The sequence below is a fragment of the Oreochromis aureus genome, linkage group 3 (assembly GCF_013358895.1).
Source record: "Oreochromis aureus strain Israel breed Guangdong linkage group 3, ZZ_aureus, whole genome shotgun sequence".
NCBI classification, from domain to species: Eukaryota; Metazoa; Chordata; class Actinopteri; order Cichliformes; family Cichlidae; genus Oreochromis; species Oreochromis aureus.
The window spans coordinates 58,080,245-58,090,637 of record NC_052944.1 but is presented as its reverse complement, the minus strand read 5'-3'; the positions used below and the strand labels follow the sequence as shown (position 1 = coordinate 58,090,637).

Here is a 10,393-nt window from a genome sequence, read left to right as displayed (position 1 = left end):
CACGATAAAACTGTAAAATCTCTCTGCTGTCTTCTTGTGAGAAAGTGATGAACCCAAAAACTCTACAAGTTTGCATCCAAATAAATTCATAAATTCTTGTAGTCTTTTTGCATAATGCTTAGTTTTTTTTGTTTTGTTTTTAATGCTCTGAAATTTAAAAGCCTGAGCTACTGAATATAAGGAGTAAAAACTCCATACAGATTTAACTTCAATTAACTGAAATCAAATTACAATTTTTCGTGTTTTGTTTTCTTTATAAGAAAATATCAGTAAAATAAACTTCATGAGTATTTTGGTGTTTGAAAATTATTGAATTATTTTTAAAGCTAATCTGGGGTGCTGATCTACAGTAGTATTGTATACATGTGTGGTCAACTTCTAAATTCTGACTAACCAGATTTAAAATAATTGAGTGTCTGCCTCATCTCCTACAACATTAGTTTCCTGGTTGCTATGGTTGCACCTCTCTGTTTTCATCAAAAACTGTGTGCTCAGTGGGGAAAGCTATAAACAACTGAAACATAAAGCTTGCATAAACACTGAGGTGAGATGAACAGACTCCAAAGTCCACCAATACAACTTTAATATATGTTCACGGAGAAGGGGAAGTGGAGACAGCCGGGGTTAACGAGACACAGGCAAACTAAATTGAAGGATGAGCCAATGAAAGGGCAGCTAAAATCAAGGCACAAGGAGGGGCGAAAATATATGAAGGGGAAAATACAGGAAGCAACATAAACAAGAAAACCAAGAGTCAAATAGAATACTTACATAACTAAAACATAAAAGTCCAAAAACTTAAAACCACTTGGTCAAATCACCCAGGACCGTGATACACTGTGTGCTTTTGAGTCCATTAGGAGGCGTAATAGAAGAAATCCTCAGCAGGATAATTACTGGATTTCTACCTGAATGGTGTTTGAGCCATAAAACAAGAATCAAACTCAGGCTGGTTTTTGCCACATTCTTTACTTTTTTGGCAGAAAGTACAACAATAAAGATAATTGTAGGGCCTCTACCTTACAATATAAAGTGCCTCAGGGCAACTGTTGCTGTGAAATGGCACTATATAAATAAAATTGAATAAAGAAGATGGAGCAATGTAGCATCTCTCTGTATGTCTGCTGAACACTGTCCTCAAAAACAATGTTCAGCATTTGGTTGGAACCTGGTCAGTCAGTCGTAGTCACCATGGAAACCACCTGGGAAGATAATCAAACCAAACTGTGACTGAAAAACACTCCCGCCCTCTCCTCTATTCTCAGCCAATCTTACTTCTTCCTCTTATCTACTCATCTGCATTTAAGGATCTTCTGATTCTACACGGCTCATTAGATATGTCACCTGAAGTTAGCTAATGAGTCCAGGACATGCTGATGGAGGCTTCACCTTCGTATTTGGATCCAACAGATCTGTGTCTGCGAGCTGCTGCATTACAATTCTGGAAGTTCAAACAAATGCAACTGAATTCACTTCATGTTTTCAGTGTTGTGCTGTGAGTGTGATTAAGTGAGGATAGAAATATACAGAACAATATACTCTAAACATGGTTTTCATGGTCTCTTAAAAACACTTCAAAGCGAGTTGTTCACGTGGCACACTCAAGAATTCACAAAGCTCAAACCAATATTTTGGTAAAGTAATAAATCAGGTGTTTAGTTAGAAAGTAACACCTGCTTTACTTAAAGCACCAACATGATTATATATGACCATATATGTTAATGGTGTGCTTTGGAACAATGAATAGATAGTCAGTGTTGTGCATAAAAAATCAAGCCCACCTGTAACAGGTGGGCCTGATTAGGTCACGCTTGCTACGAGTGTTTGACAGCGAGGCGTACCGGTGTGCAGCTGGTGTCCTCTTTGGGACATAGGTGGAGTTTGCAGTGCAGGTAGACTTCACCAGAACCCCCAATGAACCGGAACATGTTGAAGGAGAACAAGCTGGAGGTTCCCAGTCCGTTTTCCTCCACCGCCACTGTCGGGTCAGCGGGGTTCGCACAGCTTTTCACAGCCACGAAAATACACTTTATTGAGGAGTTGATAAAGGTGATCAAAATGGACTTATGAGTGACTCTGTGAGTCTCTCTCACCCGTTTATGATCAGATCATGTCTCGGACTGCTGGTAGGTGATGCCTGGTCGGTTGCCCAGCAGGAGTCGCTCACCACAGTGACCATGCTTCCATCCAGCCCATTAGTCTCCAGCTCTACCCAGATCCTCTGGTTCAGTCTCACTTCACTGTTCAGCTGCACAACTTGTGTCTGCCCAGCGTCAGTGTAGGCCTTGATAATCAGAGTGTAATTCCAAACTCCACATGAGATCTTCTGTGCAACGGAGCTAAAGAATGCACACATTTGCACTGTTAACAATACTCACATCTTAAAATTATTCAAACAATAGCTAGCAGCCACTACAAACCAGTCTCTGATTCTGAAGGTCGCAGTATTGATGTTTGGCTGACTGTGGACACAGGAGAAGTTGATCTGGACTTGGTCATGGCGAGAGATGACATCAGAAGAGTAATTCTGGCTCCTGATGGTGTTCTGATAGACGATGTAGCTGTTGTTGGCCTGCAGGTTCAAACAATCAGATACTAAGCAAGTTCTTCATTGTTTCATCTTTAACATTTGATACTTTTTAAGAGACTGCCTGGAATAAACTTCAGATGACCAACAATTTTAGAATTCACAGAGGTCAAAGCTTAAACAGCAGGAGATAAAACCCACCGTGACCACCGTCCCACACCTGTTGCTGCTGTTGAAGCTGAAGGTCACCATGTGGGTGAGCTCATCCATCTGACCCCTGCAGGTCGGGTCGTTGAGGTGTAAGGTAGAGTAGTCGATGCCTTTGTCCTCCAGGAGACAACCGACCAGAGTGAGTGAAGCAGAGTCCTGCATGCAGACAGTTGGATCACCTGAACGTCACAATATCAGTCAGAAAAATCACTGTTAGAAGTTTTCCTCCATTATTCAGCCCTGTTGTCATGATGATGTCACAGCTGTCGTACCCAAAGAGTTGTTTGCTTGGTACTTGGAGGCAAAAATGGCCCGACAGAAGCAGCGAGTGTCACCACTGACCGTCTTCTCACCACAGAACTCGTGATCGCTGCAGGTCCTGTCCTGACAGAAGGCCTCAGAGGCTACAGAGGAACACACTGATGTATTATCCTGAAAACATGTGAGCTCGAAAAATCCACAGTTCAATTCTTTAACAAAGGAGAGCTTATTAATGTCTTATTAATGTCTTATTAAGGTCTTATTAAGGTCGTATTAAGGTCTTACAGCAGCCAGTCTTTAAAGTCCAGCCATCCAGAGTGTGGTTGTGTAGACTGCAGGCTCTGGCGTAGGCCTTCAGGAACTGACAGTTGAGTCCGTCCACTGCAGGATATTTACACAAAGTGTCGGTGCAGGCGGTTATGTAGGGCTCTGGGTCAATGTCACTGTTACAGGAGGAGAAGGGCGCCTCCTTCAGGAGATTACAGCTGTACCGCAGATAGAAAAACAAAATTGAAGACAATAAAATAATAATCTGTAATCAGCTGTGTTTATCTTCCATCTATGCTGCAGTCGCATGTGATGTACCATGTAATTCACCATAGAAATGAAGCTACAAAACAGAGGATCAGTTTGCTCACCGTTCAGTCACACTGGTGCAGTTGATCGTGCTGTCAGCAGGCTCACTGTACTGCATCTCACAGCTAGGGGGCGACAAACAACAAAGTTCAGGCTCATTCATGCAATCACAGAATATCTGCAACATCAGCAGCAGCAGTCAGAGGGACTGTGAGCTTGTGATGAGGTCTTACCTGGTGGAGCTGTACTCAGAGAGTCTCAGGTCACTCAGAGACCTGCTGGAGTTTCCACACAGACCCTCCACAGATGAACCAGCAGGTCCTGCGCAGGATCAGGACAGAATGAGTCAGATCAGCATCAATATTCAAACAGCCAATAAATAACAGTCCAGTTTCCAGTTTATATTACACGAATCAAGCTTTATTTTCTGTACCTTCTAAGCGGATCTGTGCGGTGTCGCCATCAAAGAAGACAGAGATGGTGAGGTTGGAGAGCGACAGCTTGGCAGTGACTCCAGTTTGGTCCTTAGAGAGCTGCACACCATGAACCAGCTGAGGTGAGCTGCTGAGGGTCAGCGTGGAGTCGTCCAGCTGCATCACAGCAGAGACAAAGTGGAGGAAACACAGAGTGAAACATGCCAAACACACAAACAGGCTGATTTCACAGCAACAACCACTGAGTTCAGCAGCTCTGAAAGAACTGCTTCTAACAGCCCTGAGAAGAAAGATGAGAGGAGACACAGCAGTTTGTTTGCATAACCTAAACTAGCACCACTGACTAACAATGGACTGAATTGTCATGACCATTAATTAATTGCCATGCGGACCATTGAGAGTCGGGGAATGGCTGCAACAATGTACATTGCAATATGGTTAAAAATGTACCCTTAGTTTTCCTGAGGTAGCTTACCCAAACTGTCCCGCCTTGTTCCAGGTGACTATGAACACCTGGCCCATCTAGATGCAGTATCACACTGTCCAAAAAGCTCACATCTTCACGGCGGCGGTCTCTGAAATTTGCCATGAGGTAGAAGTTTGGGATTGACGGAATCGAAACCAGAGAGTAGGCACACCGATCCTTGATGGAGTTGACTTGGCCATGGACGTTGATGACAGTTGGGCCAGTCACAGTACAGGTGGTGTCCACTACACAGCTGATGGAAGCAAAGAAGAAAACAATCAACCACTAACCTCATAAGCCACTGATGAGGAAGAGACCAAATACACAAAATTAAAAAAATTTAATTAATTAAATGACATTTAAAAAAAATAATTCCTTAACGCATTAGCTCTTTCTTCTAAATATAAACGGGGCTATATTCACGTGTTGTTTCCTTGACAACGCTCCAGTGGACCACAACCAAGGGTTTCAAGGACTGCAGTCTCAGAGCAGGTGAGTATGGAGCAGGTGTCTGGATTAGAGCTCACCACAGTGTCAGGTTCATATGCAGTACCTGAGAAGTGAGGGACAGTTTACGTTAGTTTAAAAAGCAACAAACTGCAAGCACAAAGTCACAGTAGTCGCTGTGTCAGAGTCCCACAGTCAAAATAATGAGCCTGAGATTAACCAACCTGAGTGTCTGCATCCACTGATATCTTGTACTGTATTCTTGTACACTGTAGTAACTTTGATACCACCAATGTGAACTTCAAAGTCCTAAGCAGAACCGCACAAAACTCATGTTATGATCTCAGAGTTGAGGCAAATCATTTCAGACATATTAAAGGTGCAGTAAGTAATCTGTAGGTTATCTAATAGAAAAGAACAATGTTGTACTTACAGATGTACATTGATTAGTGGCAGCCCAGATACGTAGTACGCCTTATAAACTACTTTTTTATATAAGGATCATAAATCGATCTTTCAAATTATAGATGACCAATTATCATTTCTCCTCTCCACCACTGCTGCCTCCTAACGCATTTCCACCTCACCTCTTGAACTAAAGTCAGGGCAAACAAAAAACATGCATAAACATGTTCATTTTTCAGATAATGTCACCATTGCTTATCCCGTCTCTGAACATCTGACAACAAGCTCACTATAATAGCTGGTTATAAGCTAGCAATATTCAAGCTAATATTAGGCTTGAGTGTCCTAAACATCACACTTTCCCTCTGATAGTTTGACTACATTCTCACATTGCATGAGAGTTTATTTACCAAGTGTCCACAAATATTAGATCCAGTTCAAAGAAATGCTGACTATTACTGTCATTACTGTCATCAGACAGAAATGAGCTTCACTGACTCAGCAACTCGTATCGGACTCCTTTCACAAACTTTACAAAGTTTACTTACCGCTAGAAAGTAAGTAAATGTGGACGCATTGAGAGCTGAGGTAAACAGCAGACTGACACCCTACACTTACTGCTGTAGAGTGATTCAGGGGTAAAAACACTAAATACCACACAAGTGTTTACATACAAACTCATACTCACCACCTTAGTTGTCACATCTGTGAACACAAATAGAGCTGCTTGTTTCCCAAAACTTAACAAATACAAATCGGCCTGTAAAGGGTGAACAAAGATCCAGACACTATCAGGGTGCTTGATATCATTGTTTTAGCAGTTAATTGTAAGCTGTGGACTCTAAAAGTCAAGTCTGATTTGTCATGTCAATCAACAACACTTACACTTGTCGTGTTGGTGTACTCCATGAAGAATTCCAAGCTGCATTCCATGCTGGCCTTAATCGATGGCACTTCTTGGTGGACTTGTGATTCCAATTTTGAATTTCGTGAATCTATGTGTAAAGTAACATAGCTGGCTGTAGGCCCCACAAGACAGTCTCCTCCAGTTTGAGTTTTGAAGAAACCATCAAAGCAGAGCGCAAAGTTTTCAGTCGTGATGGTCACCTGTGGAGGTGGGAGACAAACATCAAGAACAAACTTTACTTTACACGGTAATGGTATCCTCATATATTAAAAACATCAACCAATATTAACTTGTTATTATGAGGTTACTACCACAAATCAGTATATAAAAACTTGAATGCAGAGATAGTATCGTTATATTACCACAAGGTTATTACGTTGTTACACAATTTTTCTCTACAATTAGTAACTGTTTTGCCTCATAGGTGTGTGTTTCTTTCCACATTACTGCCACATGATTTATTGCCTCTTATTACCCAATTACATAACTTTCAGTGTAACAACTCGTCTATAACCACTGCTGACACAGGATAATTACTTGGGCATGATCACTGATCATAATGGTAATTAAATGACTTGCTATTTACATATTTCTTTCCACCATACTACTCCACTATTACCAATTTATTAATGAGTTGTAATAGCAAATGTTACACATAAGTCAAGCATTGTTTTAATTCATTAATAAATAACAAAAGTCTCCTGGAACATCACGTTTCTACTCACATAGAGTTGTTCATACTTCTTTCCATAATACGTGATGGGGCATGAGCTGATGTTCAATACTGAGGACGGTGTAATTATCTGCTGAGCACCTGAAAACATGCAGACACGAGATGACGGGTGTGAGCTATACCTCAACAGGAAATACTGCACGTTCAAGTGTCGACTTCATGAAAGGATAAAACAGCATGTTGTCAATAAACTAGTCAACACTTCTCGCATTATCAGGGATTGTAACATCTAGTCCTTTTACTGAATCAGAATGATGTCATCATTTAGCAGTTCTTACAAAGATGGCAGGAATATCTGTCCATCAAAACTTCGAGCCATTCTGCTTTTTCATCCTTATATTGTTCAGATTTAATTATGTTCTTTCTATTCAGGTCTTCTAGGCTGCTGTGCCGATGCTTACATGCAAGTTCAATGAGAGCAGACAGAAAGAGCAGAGGGCGGACCATGTTGAAGGGGGGGCAATCAGCTCACAGAGACCTGAAAGATATAAGTTTTCTGATTGGACAGAAAGTCACAGCCATAATCTGCTGACTCTAGAACAGGGGTAGGGAACGCTAGTCCTCGAGAGCCGGTGTCCTGCAGGTTTTAGATCTCACCCTGGGTCACCACACCTTAATCAAATGATTAGTTCATTACCAGGCCTCTGGAGAACTTCAAGACATGTTGAGGAGGTAATTTAGCCATTTAAATCAGATGTGTTGGATCAAGGACACATGTAAAACTTGTAGGACACCGGGCCTCAAGGCCTGGAGTTCCCTACCCCTGCTCTAGAACAACACATCAAACTGTAACATAGCCACATCAAAGTCCTATACAGACTCAAATTTGCATCACCATGGAACCTGAAATAGCTGTAGGCTAAAAAAAAAAGCTGTCAGTGTAAATAACATTTTCACCTTGAATGAGTATATGACAGAGAATGTATGACTGGCCTCTTAACAGTAATATAATGGAATGACTGTATAATGACTGTTTTCCACAACTTTTGACATAATTTTTTCCCACATAGTCATAAAAATCCAGCTTATCTTGTGCGCATGCTCATGTGTGGGGTCACCTTGATGCAAGACGTGTCCTTCTTATCTTTGTTTTTATGTTCATTCATGCTCAAACATGGTTTCCAGACTGCTGTTCCATTTCTCAACACGTGGCAAAAACACACCCCCAATGTCTAAGTGTTTTACAGATCTGATATGACATGAGCGGTCATACAACATAAATTTCAAATGCAGGTCACGGTGGCTTGGAAGCTAAAGTGGGTCATTTACCAATTTAAAGGTCCATTTATCACTGTCGGCCCAGCCCTGGCTCCTCAAGTCTGCACGTTAAAAGTATCCTTGGACAAGGTACTGAACCCTGAGTTCATCAATAAGAACTGCTTATTGATGTATTACTGCTGAATCAGTTAGTTAATGTAAAAATCTTCTAGCCTTTATAGTATTTGACTCAAAAGTTTCTTTAAAGTGTTGGCTTACTCGCTTTATGGTGCCCAAGTCCATGTACAAAGGCTCTTGTTGGACTAGAATTTGAAATCAAACGTTAAAAGTGTATTTCTGACTCCAAAGTATTTAACTATGAACCACTGCTTTTAAAAAGGAGCTAAGAATTAGGCATGGAAACACGATTTCCACGATACGTTTTCCAAGTTGGATAGGTTTTTCCAAGACTCATCCTTTAGATGAATTCATTTTTGTTATTCTTCCTGTTAAAGCCTGCCCTGAACTCTGACTGTTTCTTTGTATTTATTGCTCTGCTCACACAGCTTGTTGGGAGTCTTAAACTTTAATAGCAACCAGCTAGAGGGTTTGGATTTTTCAAACCAAGACAGTAAAAATTAGCATCAGTGTGTGATACTGTACTCTAGGTGGCTTTTGCTTTGAAATGAAGCTACAGGAAATTATTGTTTTGGGGGTTAAATTGATGTATGAATGATAATGAGGAATGAAAACTGGTAAATCGTGGCTATTAGCTGATTTGTTGTTCAGCTCTAAAATGTGAACGAGTCTGCAGATGTCAGCGGCGTGCAGATCCTCTTACCTTCTGCAGCTCTGATGGAGGATGAGGAGGATGAGATGGCTGAAAGCTGCTGTTCAGTAGGCTCTCTGGTGATTCTGCAGCAGGTGGAGCGAGCCATCGGCTGTCGTCTCTGTTTTTACGTGGATCCTCGCTGCTGTCCCCACCCAAGAGGAGTGAAGGGGTGGAGGTGGAGTCCACAGCGGTGCTACATGATGGAAACCTCCCTCTAAAGATTCCACTTTTTCCAAAGCTAGATTACAACAAAGTTACAACAGCAATGTGTATTATTAAAGTATTTTAATTTGCTATTAACACAAATCAAAATCTGACCACAGAAGACGGCTGCCCCTCCCTGAGCCTGCTCCTGCTGGAGGTTTCTTCCTGTTAAAAGGGAGTTTTTCCCTTCCCACTGTCACCAAAGTGTCTCCTATAAGGGGTTCGTCTGATTGTTGGGGTTTTCTCTTTAATATTGGAGGGTCTTTGCCTCACACTATAAGACACCTGTAGGTGACAATTGCTGTGATTTGAGGTTGTATGTTTTGATCAACAGGTACTGACTGACATTTAATGGCTATCTGCAGATGTGTACCCTCCCGCTATGGTCCATCTTCATTCTTATGAGAAATATTGGGTTTAAATTGGGCACTTTCTAGCCTTTTTCCCCCTCTGTAGCTGTGTCTTCTGATATTTGTGCAGCTACAAACACACAGACAAAGTCTTCAAGGCAACCATGATAAAGACGACAGAGACAGAGCAGAGTCCCGAGGCTCGAGCCTTTGGAGCCAAAGATATTGTATCAAAGAAAATACCATCAGTTCTCTCCTTGTGCTGACAGATTAAAGCTGACTGCTGTATTAATCTTTTTTCATACATGAGACACACATGTAAGCAATGCAAAATGAATACGAGCAGTCTGAGAAAGATGCAATGACTGGTGATCAGTGGGATTAAACAATAAAAGTGTGGGGTGCACAGAATTAGAGACTTAGAGGTTTTGCTTTCACTGAGATGCTGTAGGATGGAGTAACTTTACTGTTTCAGTGAATAATACAACAGCTTCAGTTGTAATAACTGTAGGTTATGATATGGTAACGTGAATGAAGAGAACGTAGTTGTATGTAAAAATTGGTCAGATGTTGGATGATTACCTTCATGTCAGAACTGTTGGGTCTAAAGCAAAGAAGAGCTTGAAAAACTCCCAATGTCACTTTATCAAGATACATCTGAGTACACGGCGTATTTCAGATTATCATGTCAGTATTACGTAGTTCTGGCTGACACACGTACTATCACACTGACCTTTCAGCTGAAAACATCGTTATACATGTTTGTTTGGCTGAGGTTGCAGTTTTGTTTGGACGCAGACGGAGGATGTAGGATACTTATGAGATAATCAATGTTGTGGTGTAC

The 10,393-nt window shown here is 41.3% G+C and overlaps 1 protein-coding gene across 2 annotated transcripts; it reads right to left on the bottom strand.

The window, feature by feature from the left end:
* Window positions 1-950: 950 nt before the first annotated feature.
* On the bottom strand, window positions 951-9,148 carry LOC116335911 (alpha-tectorin-like). 2 transcript variants are annotated; one of them, XM_039605653.1, is made up of 19 exons: window positions 9,005-9,148; window positions 7,368-7,444; window positions 6,959-7,047; window positions 6,212-6,433; window positions 6,015-6,086; window positions 5,146-5,230; window positions 4,898-5,027; window positions 4,484-4,727; window positions 4,008-4,164; window positions 3,808-3,895; window positions 3,637-3,699; window positions 3,284-3,483; window positions 3,010-3,141; window positions 2,729-2,916; window positions 2,421-2,572; window positions 2,094-2,339; window positions 1,842-2,004; window positions 1,345-1,441; window positions 951-1,202 (listed from the first exon to the last, which is right to left on the bottom strand). In XM_039605653.1, the coding sequence occupies exons 2-18, from the start codon at window positions 7,411-7,413 to the stop codon at window positions 1,355-1,357; spliced, it is 2,364 nt and encodes a 787-aa protein (XP_039461587.1). In that variant the 5' UTR covers window positions 7,414-7,444; window positions 9,005-9,148; the 3' UTR covers window positions 951-1,202; window positions 1,345-1,354. The 2 variants fall into 2 exon arrangements, with proteins under 2 accessions (XP_039461587.1, XP_039461589.1); XM_039605655.1 differs by having other exon boundaries at window positions 1,390-1,441.
* Window positions 9,149-10,393: the final 1,245 nt, after the last annotated feature.

Coding starts and splice junctions, on each gene's coding strand:
- LOC116335911 (XM_039605653.1), bottom strand. CDS start 7,413: ATGGTCCGCCCTCTGCTCTTTCTGTCTGCTCTCATTGAACTTGCAT. Junction 2,005..2,093: donor CATGATCTGATCATAAACGG/GTGAGAGAGACT, acceptor GGCTGTGAAAAG/CTGTGCGAACCCCGCTGACC. Junction 1,442..1,841: donor AGGACACCAGCTGCACACCG/GTACGCCTCGCT, acceptor TTGAACTTCCAG/AATTGTAATGCAGCAGCTCG.